Raw genomic sequence first — 23,606 nt, 5'->3', positions numbered from 1 at the left:
CTAATGAGGCGGATGTGACATCACGTGAAACCCAAGAATTGTAGATAGTATTATCTAGTTAACTTTCAACAAACACACACAATCAGGTGTGTACGGTACCTTTGCTGTGTTTCAGTGAGCTGTTTGTCCTGAGCCTCCAGCTCGGTCCTGGCTGAGAGAGAGAGATGGTAACTTGGTAATCATAATATTTTACATGATGAATTTGTAATTGTAAATACGTTTTAGTATAAATACGGAGGTGATTATAGAAAACCTTGCATGCGTTGAGTATTTCTTGATAATCACCTCAAGTGATTCAGCAAAATGGGGGCCAATCTCTTCGTCACCATAAGTGAGGAAGAATTACAGATTATGAAAGAAAATGCTGCTCCTAAAAGCGCTAAAGATGCTCTGAAGTTTGGTCTAAAACTATTCAAAGGTAAGGTGGGATTGTGATTTATTTTATAGATTTCAAAACAAACGTATTTTACGTGAGTCGGCGTAGATAAGTGACAAGTCTGTGCCGCGCCATTATTACATTTACATGCCGCTTTTGAAATGTGAAATAAATCTAAAAAAAAAAAAAATCACCAGCGTATTTGCACTAAAACAATTATCCATCTCGGTGAATAATTGTTAAATATAAAACACTGAGATATGTTATCCTGTAAACAACACAAATAAATCTCATCTCATTATCTGTAGCCGCTTTATCCTGTTCTACAGGGTCGCAGGCAAGCTGGAGCCTATCCCAGCTGACTACGGGCGAAAGGCGGGGTACACCCTGGACAAGTCGCCAGGTCATCACAGGGCTGACACATAGACACAGACAACCATTCACACTCACATTCACACCTACGGTCAATTTAGAGTCACCAGTTAACCTAACCTGCATGTCTTTGGACTGTGGGGGAAACCGGAGCACCCGGAGGAAACCCACGCGGACACGGGGAGAACATGCAAACTCCACACAGAAAGGCCCTCGCCGGCCCCGGGGCTCGAACCCGGACCTTCTTGCTGTGAGGCGACAGTGCTAACCACTACACCACCGTGCCGCCCGCTGTTCAGATTAAAATTATTCAATTTATTCATTTTGAAATCAGTGCCAGAAAAGAATCATGTGAAAGTCGGATTAAGAAAATAATTCCTACGTATTTCTATGGGGAAAATGTACACTTATGATTCTGCTGAATTATGCATTTTTATATCAAAAACGCATAAAACACACAAAGTGCAAACAGTCGAGGACGGGACAGGACATGAGGGACACTAGTAGATCAGCAACATTGTACAACAGCAAGAGCTAATGAGCTAAATTATTTTAAATCCTTCTTCAATAATAATAATAATAATTATTATTATTATTATTATTATTATTATTAAGGGTGGCACAGTGGTATAGTGGTTAGCGCTGTCGCCTCACAGCAAGAAGGTCCGGGTTCGAGCCCCGTGGCCGGCGAGGGCCTTTCTGTGTGGAGTTTGCATGTTCTCCCCGTGTCCGCGTGGGTTTCCTCCGGGTGCTCCGGTTTCCCCCACAGTCCAAAGACATGCAGGTTAGGGTAACTGGTGACTCTAAATTGACCGTAGGTGTGAATGTGAGTGTGAATGGTTGTCTGTGTCTTTGTATCAGCCCTGTGATGACCTGGCGACTTGTCCAGGGTGTACCCCGCCTTTCGCCCGTAGTCAGCTGGGATAGGCTCCAGCTTGCCTGCGACCCTGTAGAAGGATAAAGCGGCTAGAGATGAGGAGATGAGATGAGATAAATAAACGTTTATGAAAACTCAAATGATCCAACATTTTTAAAAATATTCTAACTTCAAAAGCAACTTTTTTAAAAAAAAATCTGTTTAAATATGCGCTCTTTTTCAGAAAGGGTGCCAATAATTGAAGAATTGCCATATACTAAACAGCAAAATGTATTTAATGTTTCATTTGATATTCATTAATTAAGAATATGTTATTTAAAATGCACACAACAGTTTAACAGTTTAGGAAGGCTTTTATTTAATTTCATTTTATTTCATTTCTACTTTGTTCAAATGGTAACACGTGCGGTTTCTTGTTTGTTTGTTTGTTCGGATCTCAGTCCTTCATGAGCTATGTTCCCATGTTCCAGAGAACCGTGTGAGTGAGGAATTGTGGGATATAGTCTGAGAAATATAATTGAGTAAAACTGCACATAAATGATGGAATCATGACTTTGGCGTCTCCACTCAGATCACGGCTGCGGTCGTGTGAAACCCCTTCAAAGCGCTCGCACACAGGAGAATTAGCAACAAGAGAGTTGAATGAGCACAGACCAAACAATACAGCACCACTGAGTCTCTCTCTATACATCTCTCCCTCCATGTCGTTCTCTCTGTGGTTAGTTTCGAGCCAGTGGGACTCTGCGACTGCTCCACACATGGAAGAAACTTTCCTTTCCAATCCGTGTGTTCTGTCCGTGGCGTTTAACTAGCGGCGGGATAGTGGGCAAAGAGAATCTGGATGAAAGGAAGACAATGATGAGAGACGACGACTCGCCTGGCTAGCACGACACGCTGAGCACATGTGGCTATGGTTATGGACAGATGGACAGAGATGGAGAGAGGAAAACGAGAGAAGGAAAGAGAAGTGTAATGGTGTGTAATGACCGGGACAAACAAATAAAACTCCGCACACATTCAGTCTCTCAGATCTTACAGGATTTCACTTCCGAACAAAACACGCACTGTTGATGATGGTTCAGCGTGGCCGGCGTTAACACATCAACCGTTTTTATACCACAGCGAGGCTGCATTCTCAAATCTGGTTGATCAGAAGATGGTGTGTATTATTTTGTATAACAGCATGGCTTGAACATGAATGATACAGCTATATTGTGTTTGCTCGGATACATTATTATTTCTATAGTATTGTACTCCAGGCATTTAGCAGAAGCTCTTATCCAGAGCGATGTACAACAGCACTCTGACATACCCACAGCAGTAGGCAGCCTCAGGGAGCAGTTGGGGGATAAATGCCTCGCGCAAGGGCATTTCAGACATTCCTGCTGGTCCAGGGAATCGAACTGGTGACCTTTTGGTCCTAAAGCTGCTTCTAGTAACCCTAACCCTTATAACTCTAACTCTTATAGCAGATGATCCACATAATCAAAGACTCCTCATCAACATGTTATTGTTTAACAAAGAAAAACATACACTATAACTGTAGTTTATTGTTAGGTGACATGTATTTAATATTTATAGAAAGGGAAGGAGTCTCCAGTGTCAGTCACAGTGCTTTACCACTGTAGGGAGAGTGAGAGGTGTGTGTGTGTGTGTGTGTGTGTGTGTGTGTGTGTGTGTGTGTGTGTGTATGAGAGAGAGAGAGAGAGAGAATGAATGTGTGTGTGTGTGTGAGAGAGAGAGAAAGGTGTGTGAGAGAGAGATAGGTGTGTGTGTGCATGCGTGAGTGAGAGAGAGTGTGATGAGTGTATGTATGTATGTGTGTGTGTGCATGCGTGCGTGCGTGTGTGTGTGTGTGAGTGAGTGAGTGAGTGAGAGAGAGAGAGAGAGAGAGAGAGAGAGAGAGAGAGAGAGAGAGTGTGTGTGTGAGAGAGGTGTGTGTGAGAGAGAGGTGTGTGAGAGAGAGAGAGAGAGAGAGAGAGAGAGAGAGAGGTGTTGTCAGGAACTAACTCTGTCATTGCTATAACCCAAAACAGGAACTAACTTTTCTTTTATCTGTTACACAACACTAAATGTGACTATAAACCAGGCATCACCAAATGGCGGACCTCGGTCCGGATCCGGACCCAGTGATGGTTCTGTCCGGACCCGTGACCAATGGTAAATTCACGAGATTAAGTAATTTTCATGAAGCATTATTTTGGACGGTCGTGGCTATTGACAGCGGGCACTGCTACTCCAGTTAATACGACAATAGCAACTCAGTTGAGCCAATAAAATCGTTAGTTTACCCAGCGCACCACAGCAGAGCAACAAGCAGAGAGGAAGAGAGTTAAATTCAGAGACAACCGACCGAGACAACATGGCTTGCTCCAAAAGGCGGCGGAAAGTAGACAAGGAAAATCGTTGTTTTAAAGATGAATGGACGGAGAAATATATGTTCATTCTTCCGGCAAGGAGTTCAAAACCATTGTGCCTCATATGCTCCGAAAACGTGGCATTAATTAAAAGCAGCAACGTGAAGCACCACTACGAAACAAACCACAGCTCTTTTGAGCAAAGTTATCCCCTGAAGTCCGAGCTGAGGGCACGCAAAATAACCCAACTGCAAGCACAGTATGACAGGTCTACCCGACTCATCACACATACATTTACAGCCCAGCAACGTGCAAACGAATGTTCCTTAAAAGTAGCGTGGATTTTGGGGCAACATAAACACATTGGAGTGTGTTCCCTGGTCTAACCAAAGTAGCACTGCACACCTCGACTATGTTTGGATCGACTTACAGCTGTGAGTCAGCTTTTTCCACTATGAACATTGTCAAAACCAAGTACCGTTCTAGGCTCAACTAAGAACACCTACATATCTGCATGAGAATGGCACTCCAGCCAAGATTTAGGCCCTGTCCACACGGCAACGATTTCAGGTGAATCTGATACAATTGTTTATCGTTTAGGCCTGGCGTCCACACGGCACCGGCGTTTTGGGTGCCCCAAAATGCTATCTTTTGAGAACGGGTTCCAGAGTGGAAAGATCTGGCAACGTTGCCGTTGCGAAGTCGTCTGGATGAGTAGAACGGATTTGTTTACGATGACGTCACAACCACATGTGCTTCACGCCTGGTAGAAGTGTAATGAACTCGATGCGAGTTGTCAACAAATCCTATAACTTGGTTCATGAAACACGCTTACAAAATATTTTCACTGTGAATATTTATTGTGTAATGGTGCAAAGTGAGAGAGAGAGAGAGAGAGAGAGAAGCCCTTAGAGCAGAGTCAATCCCGCCAGCAAAAATAGGGGAAAAAAGGAGCGATCTCACCTCTTCAGATGTTGGTTTAAGTCCTACAATACATTCCTCAAAAAGGGCGTAGAAGAACAAATTAATCCATCAACGTGTAGCATTCAATTTATTCCGGACCATTAAAGACGCCGCCTTCCGCGTAGAATCATACGTCATCCTCGCCACCATATTGGAAAGGTCAAAGCGGAGAATAAAGATTAGCTGCGTTTAACTGTACCAACAGGTTTGCCGTCCAAACGAGATCACATGGGATTACCTTTCACAGGTGAGACTGGAAAAATACTTTTCATTGTATTTGGTCATTATAAGGTAATTTTACGAACAGATTTTTCTGACTTTGTGGCTAATATGAAGTCTCGCGCATAATAGTTTATGCGCATGCGCCCTTACTTCTTCTGCTGTTCTGTGTCTCTGATGGGACCGTCTTACAGCGCCCCTAGAGGTGTGGCATGTGTATTGCATCGTTTTCACCAAGCGTTGCGTTGCCATATGTACCTGATAGTTTACTGATCCGTTGCCCATGTGGACGTGATATATATATATTTTTTTAAATCTCGTTGCCGTTGTCGTGTGGATGTAGCCTTAAATTACTGGCAGGTCAGCCACATGCCTGTTTTTCTCATTAAGAAGAGTAAAAGAAGAATTAAAAGAGAAAAGTTCAAAGAAAAACGTTCTGTTTGCATTCCCCCCCCCCAAAAAAAAGCCACTTGTTTTCTGAAGACTTTTTTTTCTTGAAAAGTAGGCCCTCATTTTTTTAGGCTGGGACCTCCTTATTTTAAGAACAAAGAAGAGAAAATGTGAAGTCGATGCTCTGTTTGCACTTTTTAGTTAATGTTTTCTGAGTTGACTTTTTTACTTGAACCATAGGCCTTCAATTCTTCAGGTTGGGACCTCTTTAAGAGAAAAAAGGAGTTATTCCACTCTGTTTGCACTTTTTTATTTATTTTATTCTGAGGTTTCTGTTTTCTTTAATCTGAAATAAAGGCCTTGAATTTATTTTCCTGGGACGACTTTTATTTATGGTAAAAGAGATAGTTGTGCACTCAGTTCATTTCCTGCATTGGAAATGAACAATAAATATTGTTGAAACCATATGAAAATGTGGACATACAGTAGGGGAAGGCTATAAGACACAAGCTGGACTTCGGTTCGGACCTTCTACTTGGACAAAATTTAATAACTGGACCTCAGTGAGTTTTAATTGAATACCCCTGCTATAAACTGTTAAAACGTTTCCTTAATAAAGGAAACACTGTAATGGTTGCTGTGTAAACTGCTGTGGGATACAGTTAGTGGAATAACACACTCGAGACCATGTGGTTATATGAAAACAATCCATTTGGGTTGATAAAGTGGTCGTTCCCTGTAACCGTGTATTAATACACCAGTAGCTCCAGCTCACAGGTTTATAAACTATTATTACACGGCTTTGTTAAATCCTCGATTCTGATTGGTCACTTAGAGCATTCTATCATCTGTTATTTCTGCACAACAGACCGTTACTATGGATCACGTCATTTGCCGAAGCAATAAAATCATTTGTAAATCAATATTTCGTGTCAAATGATTCATATTTTTAGTAAGAAGTAAGAAGCATTATGCAAGAAAATCTACAGTGACCTGGTCAGTATTGCAAAATAAATGCTTTCAGAGTGATTCAGGACCCCTCCTCTTCCCGCTGGGGTCCTGCATCACACGATCGGGGTTTGTTTCACAATAATGGCCGGCTCAGTTGACATTATGCCTGACATTACACATTCATTCTAACACAATACTGTTTCTATAGTAACAATCTAGGAACAACTCGTATCACAGGGACCTGTATGGTGTCTGCTCCACATCATCGAAGTCTAGCAATAAACAGATGAAGAGTTTCAGAGATTTAGAGGTTCCTATGATGATGTTTATTTAACAATTATGGAAGGAGTCTCCAGTGCCAGCGCTTTGTAAAACTCAGAGATGAAGCAGTAACTTTACGGTTTCCATCAAAGTCTTGAAGTCCGAGGATGTTGTGTTTTGTGGTTTCTCAGTAACGTTAATATGGATTCTGTTTTCTCTGACTAACTTCAAGAGAAAGTGAAGGAACGACTGTTTATATTGGGTATAATGGAAGTGATAACAGGTTATAGGTGAATAATCAACTAAAACTAAAGATTTTACACTCCTTACAGCACAGGATGGTGGCATAGTGGTTACCACTGTCGCCTCACAGCAAGAAGGTTCTGGGTTTGAGTCCAGCAGCCAACTGGGGCCTTTCTGTTTGGTGTGTGCATGTTCTCCTCATGCCTGTGTGGGTTTCCTCCCACAGTCCAAAGACATGTGGATTTGGTCGACTGGCTACTCTAAATTGCCCATAGTTCTGTATATGTACCTTACCACCAGGGGTTTGGGTCCCTCTGGTTTGCTATAATCACCCAAAAGAATTCATGGAAGCTAGTTGATGGCTTTCTGGATCACTGACCCTCTACTATGCAGACAGACAGCCATCACATGATAATCAATGTGCAATAATTGTCTAAACTCTGGACATCTTTTGTGAATGTTATAATGGCAGTGTTTTTTCTGGCTGTTGGTAAGATTGGTAGGATTAAGGATTTGCTCCAGTTTATACTGAATACGTATCCATTAGCTTAATGAGTTTTAATGATTTTTAGATGGTTCTGCAAGTACATTAGGGCAAGTGTAGGGCATCACCTAGTCTTATGGATTCCAGCAGATCGAGTGACGATGCTGTATATTTTTGGATTCTGCTATATCACACCTGTTTAAATGAATGAGAACACTGATTCTCAACTGTTGTGTAAACAGCAACCGTGAACCTGTGGCCTATTTGATTGGCACAAGTAGCAAGACAAGACAAGGAGAAACAAAAACAGTGGGCCAATCTTTCAGGAAAGGAAATGAAGGGGTAATACAAGGGCAGACTGGCCTTCCTCTCAACATGCTGAAAGACTGGATGACAGAAGAGATCAAAGCAATGGAAGGATAGCAGGAGTGATGAAAATGGAGATGATGAAGAAGAGAGGGCAGAGGAGGACAGGACAGGACTACAGGCAGTGCTGGCTTGGAAGAGCTGAGAGATGACAAATAACTCAGGAAGAAAAACATACAAATTTATTATTAAAATCGCATGCAGACAGTTTAAAGTGCATATCACGGGTAAATTCAGGAGCAAGATCAATGTAATTCTCCTATTTTATATTAAACTTTGGTCAAATATCTGTCACATTTTGTAGGGGCGGCACGGTGGTGTAGTGATTAGCGCTGTCTCCTCACAGCAAGAAGGTCCGGGTTCGAGCCCCGTGGCCGGCGAGGGCCTTTCTGTGCGGAGTTTGCATGTTCTCCCCGTGTCCGCGTGGGTTTCCTCCGGGCGCTCCGGTTTCCGCCACAGTCCAAAGACATGCAGGTTAGGTTAACTGGTGACTCTAAATTGACCGTAGGTGTGAATGTGAGTGTGAATGGTTGTCTGTGTCTATGTGTCAGCCCTGTGATGACCTGGCGACTTGTCCAGGGTGTACCCCGCCTTTCGCCCGTAGTCAGCTGGGATAGGCTCCAGCTTGCCTGCGACCCTGTAGAACAGGATAAAGCGGCTACAGATAATGAGATGAGATTTTGCATTTTGTGCAATTTTTTTTACCTTGCGCAATGCCAGAAAAATTCAGTTGAAATCAAGCCATTTGAGGTGAATTGGTCCGCCTCTGAAAAAACTTGCCATTTGGATTTCCCGGGAAACAGTGATTTTGTGACATCGCGTGCGGGACGCCTCCTTCTGAATCCTATGTCAGCGCTGGTTTGTTTATGAGGAAATGACCTGGTGGTTTTCTGCAAATTTCTTCAATGTTATCACGTAATTATTATTATTATTTTTTTTTTTTTAAAGATATTTTTTTGGGCTTTTTGCACCTTTATTGGATAGGACAGTGTAGAGACAGGAAATGAGCGGGAGAGAGACGGGAAGGGATCGGGAAATGACCTCGGGCCGGAATCGAACCCGGGTCGCCCACATTCATGGTATGGCGCCTTAACCACCTGAGCCACGACGCCCCCATCACATAATTATTAAAATGGTTAACAGATGTATTGTAGGAGGGTGTAGCAACACCAATCTTGATGGGATTAGTACTCATCGTTTCCCAAAAGACCGGACAATGAGAGAGAAATGGGAGCGCTTGGTCTACACAGGCTGTGCACTGAAACTGTGCAAAGCTCGCGCAACCTGCTGGCGCTTCCGCAGGTAATGTCACGAATCTGGCTCCAGACTCCTTTGGGATTTTTCCAGACGCGTTTTGTTATTTAATTTTTTTCTGCTGTAGACAGATGGCCTTGTGCAAAATCACCCTTCTGGATGAGTGTGTAAAGGGACATACTTTCATATTAAAAAAAAAAAAAAAATGAAATTGGTCCAGAATATGCACGTTAATGGTGTTGGTGTATCTCACCAGAGCTGATCGTAATTGTGCACTGAAATGAAACCGTTGATGGGTATATAAGATATGACAGCTAATGAGATCACTAACAACGTACAACCCCGATTCCAAAAAAGTTGGGACAAAGTACAAATTGTAAATAAAAACGGAATGTAATAATTTACAAATCTCAAAAACTGATATTGTATTCACAATAGAACATAGACAACATATCAAATGTCGAAAGTGAGACATTTTGAAATTTCATGCCAAATATTGGCTCATTTGAAATTTCATGACAGCAACACATCTCAAAAAAGTTGGGACAGGGGCAATAAGAGGCTGGAAAAGTTAAAGGTACAAAAAAGGAACAGCTGGAGGACCAAACTGCAACTCATTACGTCAATTGGCAATAGGTCATTAACATGACTGGGTATTAAAAGAGCATCTTGGAGTGGCAGCGGCTCTCAGAAGCAAAGATGGGAAGAGGATCATCAATCCCCCTAATTCTGCGCCAACAAATAGTGGAGCAATATCAGAAAGGAGTTCGACAGTGTAAAATTGCAAAGAGTTTGAACATATCATCATCTACAGTGCATAATATCATCAAAAGATTCAGAGAATCTGGAAGAATCTCTGTGCGTAAGGGTCAAGGCCGGAAAACCATACTGGGTGCCCGTGATCTTCGGGCCCTTAGACGGCACTGCATCACGTACAGGCATGCTTCTGTATTGGAAATCACAAAATGGGCTCAGGAATATTTCCAGAGAACATTATCTGTGAACACAATTCACCATGCCATCCGCCGTTGCCAGCTAAAACTCTATAGTTCAAAGAAGAAGCCGTATCTAAACATGATCCAGAAGCGCAGACGTCTTCTCTGGGCCAAGGCTCATTTAAAATGGACTGTGGCAAAGTGGAAAACTGTTCTGTGGTCAGACGAATCAAAATTTGAAGTTCTTTATGGAAATCAGGGACGCCGTGTCATTCGGACTAAAGAGGAGAAGGAACAACCCAAGTTGTTATCAGCGCTCAGTTCAGAAGCCTGCATCTCTGATGGTATGGGGTTGCATTAGTGCATGTGGCATGGGCAGCTTACACATCTGGAAAGACACCATCAATGCTGAAAGGTATATCCAGGTTCTAGAGCAACATATGCTCCCATCCGGACGACGTCTCTTTCAGGGAAGACCTTGCATTTTCCAACATGACAATGCCAAACCACATACTGCATCAATTACAACATCATGGCTGCATAGAAGAAGGGTCCGGGTACTGAACTGGCCAGCCTGCAGTCCAGATCTTTCACCCATAGAAAACATTTGGCGCATCGTAAAACGGAAGATATGACAAAAAAGACCTAAGACAGTTGAGCAACTAGAATCCTACATTAGACAAGAATGGGTTAACATTCTTGTCCCTAAACTTGAGCAACTTGTCTCCTCAGTCCCCAGACGTTTACAGACTGTTGTAAAGAGAAAAGGGGATGTCTCACAGTGGTAAACATGGCCTTGTCCCAACTTTGAGGTGTTGTTGTCATGAAATTTAAAATCACCTAATTTTTCTCTTTAAATGATAAATTTTCTCAGTTTAACCATTTGATATGTCATCTATGTTCTATTCTGAATAAAATATGGAATTTTGAAACTTCCACATCATTGCATTCCGTTTTTATTTACAATTTGTACTTTGTCCCAACTTTTTTGGAATCGGGGTTGTGACACAATGCTTGTGGAGCAGAGAGGGTTAACAGCATAGCTCAAGGGCCCAACAGTGGCAACTTGTCAGTGCTGGGGCTTGAGCCCATGACCTTCAGGTCAACAACCCAGAGCCTTAACTGTTGAGCCACCACTGCCCACAAAGCGCATGAGAAATGCATACTTGCAACAGAAATGAAATAGTAGCCAACACATTCCAATGGCTGAGCGGCATTACTAGAAAATTTAGCATACACCATGCTTAGGAGGTGCTCTTTCACTGTTTAGTAGTCATTTTGTGATCTTCGGTAAGATTTTCCTTTTTTTTATATGGAGTTGTGCGAGTGTCCTAAATGTCACTGCTATGCTAATGACACAGCTCATTCTCATTCTGTCCTTTCCTTCCTCTGACACTCTCACAACGAATGGCAGCGCATACCCTGAAGTTGATTCCAGCAAGATTGATCTCCCTGGAGGTACAACCCCACAACGAGATATTGTGATCTCCCTGGACAAGTCCTAAATCACACCATTATATGAAATTTTGCTGTGGTTCAGCACAACCATCTCTCATTCTTCACTCATGTTGGCATCCTGATTTGGTATGGGCGGTGCAGTGGTTAGCACTGTCACCTCACAGTGAGAAGGTTCCGGGTTTGAACCTTATGGCTGACAGGGGCCTTTCTGTGTGGAGTTTGCATGTTCTCCCCATGTCTGTGTGGGTTTTCTCCGGGTGCTTTGGTTTCCCCCACTGTCCAAAGACATGTGGATAGGTGAATGGTTGGATGGGATCTGCTCTACATCCTCAACCTCCACCCTGGGTAGCTCTCCCGAGCTAGCTAACAAACCTGCAATAAACAGTCAACTATGGCTGAGATATGAGAAGACGACAACCCTGACTTGATCATGCAGTTTTCTTTCTCCATTTATAACATCAGAAGGATTTGACCTTTCCTTTTCACTCAAGTGCTTGTTCAGTCACTTCCCATCTCAAGGAAAACACTAGTGTAACTGGCTCTTAGCTGGTCTTTTCTTGCATGCCACCTGACCCTTGCAACTGATCCAAGCATGCAGCTGTATGGATACTTTTCAATGTCCCCACAACACCCCATTGCATTGCTCCATTCATTGGCTTCCTGTAGCTATCCACATATGATTTAAAACACTGATGCTTGCTTACAAAGCCAACAACAGGCCAACAATGACCCACCTGTTATCACTCATCAAACCCAGTACTGCATCACACTCTCTTCCAGCCACAAGTATGGCTTGATCTGACTCAAAGAGGACATATATGGTCTAAAAAATGTGGCACTTTTTCGGTGCTTGTGCACATACATTTGGGTACCCGGAGCCTACAAACCCACAAACTCTGAAGTAAGACCAGAGTCAGTTTCTTTTGTTTTGCCTATTTCAGAAAGCATGAGCTTTAACAACATGTTCAGATTTGGCTCCTCTTTCTATGTCACAAGGGAAGCTCCTTAGAATTACATCACCCTCTCATCTGAGTATCTCCACTCATAAGGCTTGGAAAATGCCTTTGTACCTGAATATTCATGAGGAAAGTGCTATCTGATTGGAAGAGGAGGGTGGGTTGAGCAGTGGCTCATTATCATTTCAAGGAACAAGGACTCAAATCAGCAGTTTTGAACAGGGCTGCCAGAGGCGGTTTTACCATAAGGTGAACCTAGGCAGTTGCCTAGAATCTGTACCAAATCAGCCCCCTGTAGGGGCCCCCTCAGTCTGCCCCTCCATGGTGAACACCTCAAAAACAAGTACTACCTTATTTTGTTACTTTTGTTAAGTAACCGTACATTTATATTTAAAAAAAACAACAACACCAAAATCGCTTCAGAATGCCTGGAGGGTATAAGGTGGAGGGCCCCATGTTTGTATTTTGCCTAGGGCCCCCAAATGTCTAAATCCGCCCCTGAGGGCTGCTTAGACAGGGTAGGTGCTTTATCCTTATGGTATTTTGACCAAAGCATGTCAAAAATATTTCATTAAGGCCTCAGGAAACTGTGTCAGGTTGTGGAAAAGAGGTATTCTGTGTCACCTTTAAGGTATAAGAAAGACCTACATAAGGACTCTTCCCTGTCCTGGCAACTAGATGGTAGAATCAATATCTCCTGGCTGTCCAACAGCTATCTGTCACTCACCTCTTCACCAAGCTTTTAAACAATCTTTTTGTTTTGTTTTTTCAATAATAAACTAATCAGTTAACACATTATCATCACATTAGCCCCTGTGGACCAGGATTTAACCTTATACAACATATAAACTTCTTAAACCATGGCCTGCCTGCACTAACATTAAGATATGATAAGGAGGCTTCAAAAACATTTCTGGAAATTGCACCGGATCTCTTAAATGCATATCAGGTCCAAATCAAGTTCTCGCCACACAGCTTTCCTCCGGTGATGAATCCACATAACCGACTGTTTTCAGCATTGCCCATGCTGTACCACATGATTAACCACAATCTGCTAGTTGTCTGAAGCTAACAGTGATCCTAATGATCAATGTGTCAACATTGTCCAAATTAGTGAATAAGGCTGATGAGACATCACTGAGATGTAGAAGACATGATCCCAGTTATGTACACCAATCAGCCATAACATTGTGACCACTGACAGGTGACGTGAATAATATTGATTGGCATCTTTCTTAGCCAGCATTAACTTTCTCAGCAGTTAGTAGCTCTTCCGTGGGATTGGACCATATGGGCTAGCCTTCATGCCCCATGCGAATCAATATGCCTTCAACATCCATGACCCTGTCACCGGGTAACCGGTTGTCCTTTGGATCCTTGGGCCACTTTTGGTAGGTACTAACCACTGCATACCAGGAACACCCCACAAGATGCACCATTTTGGAGATGCTCAGACCCAGTCATCTCGCCATCACAATTTGTCAAAGTCGCTCAGATCCTTACGCTTGCCCATTTTTCCTGCTTCCAATGCATCAATTTCAAGAACTGACTGTTCTCTTCTCATGCTTCTCATCACCTGTCAGTGCTTTTAATGTTGTGGCTGATCGGTGTACGTGTGAAGACGTTGCTGTGGTTGAAGTCGAGTTAGGTTTTTCTAGAAAAACACAAATACATTAAGTAATTTAAATTGTATTTTATATCCACATTGCGATGACAGATACACTCAGGAATTCTGGCACCTGATAACTTGCTATTAGTATTGGTACCCACCTTTCCTCTTCCATGAAGTGTCAGGATCTATCTTGGCATCATCCCCTCTGAGTATTTCATATCCCCTGCTGTTTGACCAACCAGCAAACCTGTGACTATGTGCTGCGGGTGTGCTGAAGTGTTTTTCCTCATGATACTAATGATCAATGTGTCAACATTGTCCAAATTGGTGAATAAGACTGATGAGACATCACTGAGATGTAGAAGACATGATCCCAGTTATGTACACCAAATCAGCCATAACATTGTGACCACTGACAGGTGACGTGAATAATATTGATTGGCATCTTTCTTAGCCAGCATTAACTTTCTCAGCAGTTAGTAGCTCTTCTGTGGGATTGGACCATATGGGCTAGCCTTCGTGCCCCATGTGAATCAAGAAGTCTTCAACACCCATAACCCTGTCATCGGTTCACCGGTTGTCCTTCCTTGGACCACTTTTGGTAGGTACTAACCACTGCATACCAGGAACACCCCACAAGATGTGCCATTTTGGAGATGTTCAGACCCAGTCATCTAGCCATCACAATTTGTCAAAGTTGCTCAGATCCTTATATTCACCCATTTTTCCTGCTTCCAACACAAACTTCAAGAACTGACTGTTCCCTTGCTGCCTAATATATCCCAACCCTTGACAGGTGCCATTGTAATGAGATAATCAAGAGTATTTACTCCACCACAGCAAGCTGGCTTAGTGGTTCGTGTGTCCATTTCTCGACTGGGAGATCACGAGCTCTACTCGTGGTCAGGTTATACCATGACCATCATAAAAATGGTACCTCCTGCTGTCTCGCAAGGCACGCTACAATATAGATGCAAGTGGTTAGTCAAACTCTCGTGGTTACCAGAGGACCAGCCCCCTACTGTAACCCTAGCTATGTAATAGGTGAGAGGCCGAGGGCTATAGAAGCAGAAATCAGCACCGCCCAATGTGCCTGAAGGGCCTGGTTAGTACTGGGATGGAAGACTGCCTAGGAAGACCAGGTTCTTGCATGGGAGGGACTTTGATATTTGATTCACTTCACGGGCGGCACGGTGGTGTAGTGGTTAGCGCTGTCGCCTCACAGCAAGAAGGTCCTGGGTTCGAGCCCCGGGGCCGGCGAGGGCCTTTCTGTGTGGAGTTTGCATGTTCTCCCCGTGTCCGCGTGGGTTTCCTCCGGGTGCTCCGGTTTCCCCCACAGTCCAAAGACATGCAGGTTAGGTTAACTGGTGACTCTAAATTGACCGTAGGTGTGAATGTGAGTGTGAATGGTTGTCTGTGTCTATGTGTCAGCCCTGTGATGACCTGGCGACTTGTCCAGGGTGTACCCCGCCTTTCGCCCGTAGTCAGCTGGGATAGGCTCCAGCTTGCCTGCGACCCTGTAGAAGGATAAAGCGGCTAGAGATAATGAGATGAGATGAGATGAGATTCACTTCACCTGTCAGTGGTCATAATGTTATGGCTGATCGGTGTAAATCAAGCATATTCTGTGGAACCAGCACAAGTCCTTTGGCAGAACTTTGTTACTAACAGTGCAACTGAGGCAGCATTAAGCTATATTGAGACATTGCGATGTGAGTAGTTTATGGCGATGCTAGGACTATTTTTAAAGCCCAACCCTGGTTCCACTGGTATTTTTTTGTACAAACGTGCATATATTTTTATTTGTGACCCCTCACCGAATCCAGGGACACATGTCGGCTGAAACGAATCCAAGATAATCGCAAAAGAAGCATTTTTTTTCGAAATTTGTGATTTTTGTTTTTTTCCATCATGTGCAAGTTGAGATCTTGAAGAATGCAATCAGTATTTCAGATAATAGATTGTTTTGTTGGAAAAACATACATTTTTTGTTGCAAATTGTCTCGTTTTTGTCAGGACTGTAGCCTGCTGGGGGGTGTGGGTAAATTACCATATGGGCCATTCACATGATGATTTAAGTATTTTTTTTTCGCGAATCAGCTGTATGATGCGAGTTGAGCGCATGGCTACTTAACCTGCATACAGACGTGTGATTTCACTATGGAATGAGGAAGCTAAACAGAGCACAGAGGAGCTGAAACACCGCGAAGCAAACAGACACACGGTATTTACATCGGAGATCACCATTTCTAGCAAAAAAAACCGCAACCTCGTTTTCCAGATTGAATGGAATACTTGAATGATCGGATTATACACGGACCGTTCTAGGACTACATTCCATCGGAGGCATTGGTGTGTGCAAGGCGCCGTTTCTCTTTCTGATGGGGTGAGTTTATTAATCTAAGGCTGTGTGGTTATTTTTGCATGTAACGGAGAGTGTTGTGGTTTGGTTAAGCCTAGGTCACAACCGGACGTACGATTTTTTGGCCGTGCGATTTTTGGCGTTTCCCAAATCACTGCGTTTTTTTTTTTGTTCACGGAGAAAGACGCACGTTGGCCGTAAGTTTGTCTTGCAACCTGAAAAAAACGTAAGCGCCCGTAGGGTTTGTTTGACATGACAAAGAACCTCTGCGGCCAGTCTGCGACCGGTCTGCGGCTCGAAAATCAGCACATCACATGCACGCGCTCGTGCGTTTCATGCGCGCTCTCGTGCGTTTCTTGCGTTTTTTGCGTGTAGACCGGCCGTAGGAGCGCGTATTGTACGGCCGGTTGTGACCGAGGCTTTACATGAAACTAGTGTTGTGTTAGTTGTGTCATCATCATGCTATCTTTCTTTCTTACGGTGTGAGTAATTTTTCAACCACAAAACGTTAAAGTATACTTTAGGACTTATTTTTGTACTTCATAATTGTGTTGGGCATACTTTGCATGGAAGGAAAATTGACGTGGTGATCTTTGTTTACATGAAAGTAGCATTGTGCTAGCTAGTAGGGGGTAGAGCTTTCCTTAATATCATGCAAATGAGCACCATTATGTGCCCGCCCTGCACCCAGAGTAGCTGAGATGGAAAACTTTGAGGGCGATTTTCTCCCTTTTCTGTTTTAAGAAGTATACACTTTCAAAAGGCCACACATTCTTCAAATATTGTCAGATCTCCACATGGAAGGCATCATTGGAAAGCTTAGAAACTGTACTTTCTGAATCTGTCAATAACTCAAAATGCCGCCGGGCAGACATGTGTCCCTGGATTCTGTTTTCTGACACATTTGTATCTGCGTGTAGGTGCATGTGTTTTCTGACAGTTTCCTACCCTGAGAAAGGAACTCCTCCATTTTGTCCTTAAAGGGCTGTCGATGTTCATCTGAAGACATAACACACACTTTCTCCATCTCGGATAAACAAGCTGCAGGAACAGAGACATAACACAAACGTCAGGGGTTCTTTTCATTTGCTATCATTGGCTCTGCTGTGCTAGATGATCATCATCCTAGCCAATGCCAAGAAATCTTTTCCCCTTTACTCTAGCCATCTTGCTGAGTGATGTATAGAGCAGTAACTTATATCTGAGCCATGAGTCACTTCCATCACTGCTTATGGACAATCTGGATGTGGTATATCACATGCTAATCTCTTTAGCAGCTATCTATTTCACTCTTCCATTTCAGCTGATATATAATCCAGGTTATTTGTTTCTTAAAGTTGACCAATGCAAAAAAAAAAGCGTAATCGGTTTCCTTAATGAATATTAAAACATCATGAATAATGTTTCAAATATTTTTATTTCACATTTGTTTATGTTAATAATCTTTTCTATACTGTACATACTCTATAAAGCTCTATCAGCTATTAGGGGAAACCATGGCCTATTGGTTAGCGAAGCAGTAACCCAAAGGTTGCCAGTTTGAGTCCCTGGACCAGCAGGATTGGCTGAAGTGCCCTTGAGCAAGGCACCTAACCCCCAGGCTGCTCTACATATGTTGTACATCGCTCTGGATAAGACGGCGTTAATGTAAACATTATTTAAAATATATTAGGGATTATCTTTATCAAGAGGTGACAACATTTCAAAGTTGAGTCAAGCTTGCCCATGACCCTGGGTGGAGAACAGGATAAAGTGGCTAGAGATAATGAGATGAGATATTTATTTGAGGACACTCCCCCCCCAGAAATCTGTTTGTAGAAATTCTCTTTCATTCAAATTCTGAGGTCATTTGTTGAATTCCTTTAAAAAAAAAAAAAAGTATGTTGTCGTGTACTGTACACTTTCATAAATTTGTCCTTTTAGACTTAAAATTATCCTATTCTGTTAACAGGAATTTCTTGTTTCTAGAAATATTTATTTTAAGAAGCAGGCAAAATTCCTTGCTAATCCAACATGACAAAATTACAGAAATGTTGGATCACTGTTTATTAATTTGATTATAACCTCCAAATAAGAAATATTAGACCAATGCGCTCACATTTATGATGCTCCTAAGATATCATCGTTTGCTGTGTTGCTGAAAAGCAAAGCTTGAAACAAGACAGAAGAATTACCCAAACCACTTACTGACTGTACTGTAAAAGATAGAAACATCTGCTTTAGCATTTAGCCTTGCTTACACTACTAACCCCCCAAGGCGATAATTCACTCACTGTATGGACCGCAATATGAGCATAGCCATAAAGTCTCAAGGGGAACGCAGGAGCTTTCAGCGGCATGAATTGTGGGTAGATTGAGAAATAAAGCACATACGTTTGCTTACGCAAAGCAACCTGCAGCTTGATTGGTTTAGCAGGAAAATACGAAAGAGCTTATAGGGTTGAAAGTTTAGTCACTTTGCCAGCTGGGCTTTCCTGACAGGTTGTGTGATTCATGTGAGACCAAGGAGAAGGTCAAACGGGCTGAAGACTTGGTATTCATAACTCATCAGAAGATTGGTATTCCAAACTCGTACATCTGATAACAGATTGCGGTGCTTATGATTTCTTAACTGTACTTGTAAAAAAAAAAAATATTTTTTATAAAAATCCCATCCTAGAATGTTGACACTATGCTTTGCTCTTACTAAGTAAATTCTACACGAAGTGTTCAGTCGACAAAATAGTTAAAGAATGAGTTTCCTGGAGTACTACCGAGTACTGTTAGGCCCTGGTCTCACTACAACTTGTGATGGGTTTGGGAATACTTGGTGATGAAAAATTGGCAGCAGCACCACCACCAATCACATAATGTACGGTGAATGTTCTCCGAGCTTCGCGAGTTGTTTTTTGGTGCGTCTCCACCTCATGAGTAGCCAAAAAGTTCATGAAAAATTTCAGTGCTATTGAAATTTGGTGGTGATGTTTTCATTATCAAACTAAGCAGCGAATACTTGCAGATGGGTTTGGGAATACCTCACGAAGCTCAGGGAACCTTCGTCGAGCCTCCCGAGATGTATTTGTCTCGAAACGATATCCCTGGTGTTCACAGGAGCCTCATCAACACAGCTGCTCAGCATAGCCTAACCTTCGCTGAGACTTGAAAAGTGCATTTACATTCAGGGATCCTTCGGAGCACATTGTGCATGTGCTTGGGACCCAGTCATTATGGGAAACACCTGATGCTGTTTGAACACAATCAGCATGCGCATATAAAGGCACTGTTTTCACAGAGACTTTGCAAGTATTCGGTCAGGTATGTGGCGGTAGACGGATCCAAGCGTGATATTTACAAAAACAAAACGTGAGGCAAGGTCAGACAGACAAACAAAACAAAACTGAAAGCAGAGTCATAAACATGGCTAGGAACAAATGTGATGGTGATAATGATAATACTTCACAAAGCCTCTGTGAAAACAGCGCCCTTATATGCGTGTGCTGATTGCACTCAAATCAGTATCAGGTGTTTCCCAGAATGACTGGGTCCTGTGAGCGAGCGTGGGCACTCGAGTGCGCGAAAGTGTGACAGTCAAGTGTTCACAACTTTTAGTTCACCTGTATATCACCATGCATTGTCACCAAAACACCTAATTTTCATCAATAACCCAATGCAAAACATCGTGAGTTGTAGTGTGACCGTAGCTTTAGGAACCACTAGAGGATATAAACTCTAAATGGATCGTCTAAGTGTACAATAAGCAACATTTAAGCATTTAGCTGTTCTCCAGTTGCTTATATGACTAACCAATCTCTCCAATATGGCCTTTCTATCTATGATTTAGAAGAAAGCTCAGTATGTGGTTTTAAAACATTTCAGATTAAAACATGCTTGGTTCTTAGTCTGTGGGTCTTGTTAAATGCATTTCTAGTCATTTTTTTGAGTGATTGTTTGTTTGTTTGCTTGTTTGTTTGTTTTAATGCATGGAAGTGGTGGATCAGTGGTTACAATAGTTGTGAGTTTAAAATCCCACCACCGCCAAGTTACCACCTTTGGGTTCTTGAGCAAGATCTTTAATGTTCAACTGTTCAGCTGTAAATCTCTTTGGACAAGAGTCACTTTTTTTTTTTTAGCTCAAAACGAAAATGCAGAATGAATAAAAGGTTCATCTTTTATTTATTTTTTCTTCTTCTTCTGCATCATCACAGTAGTAGCAGCAGTAGTAATAGTAGTCATTTATGGCAATTGTAATTGATCTCTTCCTATATCAGGCCATCACAGAATGCTCCAGAATAACCTTTTCTATGATTTATAACATTAGTAGTCATAACTAGGAAGAGTCATAGCAAACCTCATGTTTGACATAACCTACAGTAGCAACAACTTGTGCCTGTGAAAGTTCCCGAAACCACTTTGATTCATCATCCTAAATACCCAGTGTAAAGGAAAAGTACTCAAATTAAGTGTTATGCATTTGGGAGTCACTAGCTGCGTTCACATGCAAATATTCTGAACGAATTATTAGCTCATCTGGCCGACAGGCGATGAACTTCTGCTATCATGTGTTGTCCGGCGTCCGTCCTGCGTCATCCACATTTCACGAAAATCGCTTCTTCTTCTTCTTTCTCAATTCTTCACTGATTTTTTATTCTTTTTGGCAGGAAGGTAGGTCTGCCTGGGGTGCATATACTATAGCTTCTATCCAAATTTGCATAATTGCAATTAATAATGAAAATATGGAGTAATTGATCAATCCCTAACGAGCAGTTTCCACACAAATCGCTTCTTCTCCATGAATTCTTCACCAATTTTGATTCTTTCTGGTATGAAGGTAGGGGTACCTAGGGTGCATAGAACTTCTACCCAGATTTGCTTCATTACAATTATTAATGAAGTTATGGACTAATTCAACCTTAATGAGCAGTTCAACAAAAATCGCTTCTTCTCAGTTAATTCCTCGCCGTTTTGGATTCTTTCTGGTAAATAGATCAGTATTCCTTTCTCCCATAGTCAGCTGGGATAGGCTCCAGCTTGCCTGCGACCCTGTAGAAGGATAAAGTGGCTAGAGATAATGAGATGAGATGAGATCAGTATTCCTAGGGTGGATATCGCTTCTATATATAGCTTGTATATAGTGTATCTAGCTTGCAACATTTATTGCGCAAGGCGGCCCACTTTAGATCGTTCCTTCTGGACTAGACAGGGCCGGAGTGAGCTACGCAGTCATTGACAGTCTTGTTTTCACGTACCCCAAGCTCTGTGTATATTACCGTACATGTAAAGCAAGTTTATTTATCTTCTCTTTCCATTCCTGATCCAATCATTTTATTCAGAGATTTTTAAGAATCCTAAACACGAAGTACACTCACCGTCCACTTTAGTAGGAACACCTGTATACCGGTATCTGCTCATTTATGCAGTTCTCTAAATCAGCCAATTATTAAATGATGTGGCAGCAGCACAATCCATAAAGTCATGCGGATACAGGTCAATGTTCACGTCAAACATCAGAATGAAGGAAAAGTGTGATTTCTGTGACTTTAACCATGGTGTGGTTGATTATTTTTTTTTTTTCCCTTTTGCATTGTGCTGCTGCAACATGACCGGCTGATTGGATAACTGTATAAACGATCAGGTGTACTAGTGTTCCTATTAAAATGGACAGCGAGTGTAGACAGGACCATTATTGTAGCGATTAAGTGCACAAGCACATGATGTCCACTCTGGAGCACAAAGAAAGGTTTTGCAGATGGTTCAGAAAAAGAAAAAACTCTTTCTGTAAAATAGTAACATTAGCAAAGCAGCACTGATGCATCTGTGTGCAATTATTTGGAACAAAAATCTTAATGAAAAGATATTTGAAATTACGTAACTTTTGTTGCACGTTGCTTCAATTTTTACTTGTTTTGTAGCTTTTCATTTGTTGCTAAATATAAAAAAAAAAAAATTAAAAAATCATGTACTCACATTTTGCTTGACCACACACTGCACTGGTTTACTCTTCCCTTTTTTTGTATCATTGTTGTTTTTATTATATGTACCCAATTTTTCCTCTTCTTTTGTACAGAATTTTTATGAAAACCAAAGAAGCAAATTTCAGACACGATACTTGATTAGGTGGATGTTTGCATCAACGATATAATGAACTCGTTCTTTAAAGCAAACGTGTCCGTGTGAATGGGAGCTGTTATTGATCAGTGTCCGTGCCTGTATGGGACTGGATTCTTTTAGACTTTGTTTGCTCTAATGATAGAGGCTGCAAAAATGCTATGTGTCATGTGTGGCACTGATCAGCCAGCTGGTGGCTTGTAGCAAATAACAGCTCAGTAATCCCAGGGGTTTATGAGAATGACAAAGGCATGGAAAAGTATCATAGAGTGTGATCAAGTTGCATTAACATTGTGGTTCAGGGCTGGATTGGTGAAGTCTAGTTTCATGTTTGTCCTTTAGTGTTGCTGTAGTTCATTGTCTTAATTCATTGATATCATCCTGATCTTAATTTCTCTGTCATAACTGGAAAATATATATATGTTATTTACCAGCTGGGAGGTCCGTATTGTGAAATACCGTGACCGAGGTCTTGAAAGTACTGAGCGAGGCCCTCTGGCTCGAGGTCAGTATTCAAGGCCGAGGTCACGGTATTTCACCATACGGACTGACCTTAAGCTGGTAAATAATATTTTTTTCTTTACCAAATGCTAATGGAAAACGAGAGCGCCCGAAAGGCAAAACCGAGCCGAGCCGCCATTTTGAATCCTCATTCACGGCTGTAATGCAAATTGCTTCCTCCTCGGTATACAAGTGCACTTCCATGGCAGGAAAAAAACTACATTTTGCCACCCATATAGTCCCCTATTTATACAAAATTGAGTCATTCAGGATTCAGCCATGTTTTTAGCTCGGCGTTAGCAACAGTTAGAGGTTTTTAGCTTTCTCCTGAAATGTTTTCTTTTGTTTCTTCTTCCTCAGGGTAGTAAAACTCGCTTTCGCTGTGAACACTGTCGTTATTGCTATCCATGCTGTAAAATTAATGCTATTCTTCTGAGAAATGCTGGCTGGCAAAAAATTATAAGATTTTTGATAATCTTATAAATAAATCTTATTAAAAAAAAGATAAATGTTGACAAAAAAATGCTACTATGTTGTTTGTTGTTGTGAATGAGCGAATCGCCAGAGGTCCGTAACTGGGGTCCG

At 42.0% G+C, this 23,606-nt stretch overlaps 1 protein-coding gene across 2 annotated transcripts in view; it reads right to left on the bottom strand.

Moving 5' to 3' along the window:
- fmn2a (formin 2a) overlaps positions 1-23,606 on the bottom strand; it is a 144,891-nt gene that overhangs the window by 15,964 nt on the left and 105,321 nt on the right. For both annotated transcript variants that reach the window (XM_060933370.1, XM_060933369.1), the window contains exons 14-15: positions 17,385-17,477; positions 100-151 (exon numbers count right to left, since the gene is read on the bottom strand). In XM_060933370.1, the coding sequence (XP_060789353.1) occupies positions 100-151; positions 17,385-17,477 (145 nt within the window). The remainder of the gene's footprint in view (positions 1-99; positions 152-17,384; positions 17,478-23,606) is intronic.

This window comes from Neoarius graeffei, chromosome 11, assembly GCF_027579695.1.
Source record: "Neoarius graeffei isolate fNeoGra1 chromosome 11, fNeoGra1.pri, whole genome shotgun sequence".
Lineage (NCBI taxonomy): Eukaryota > Metazoa > Chordata > Actinopteri > Siluriformes > Ariidae > Neoarius > Neoarius graeffei.
This window is presented reverse-complemented; position numbering and strand designations above follow the sequence as displayed.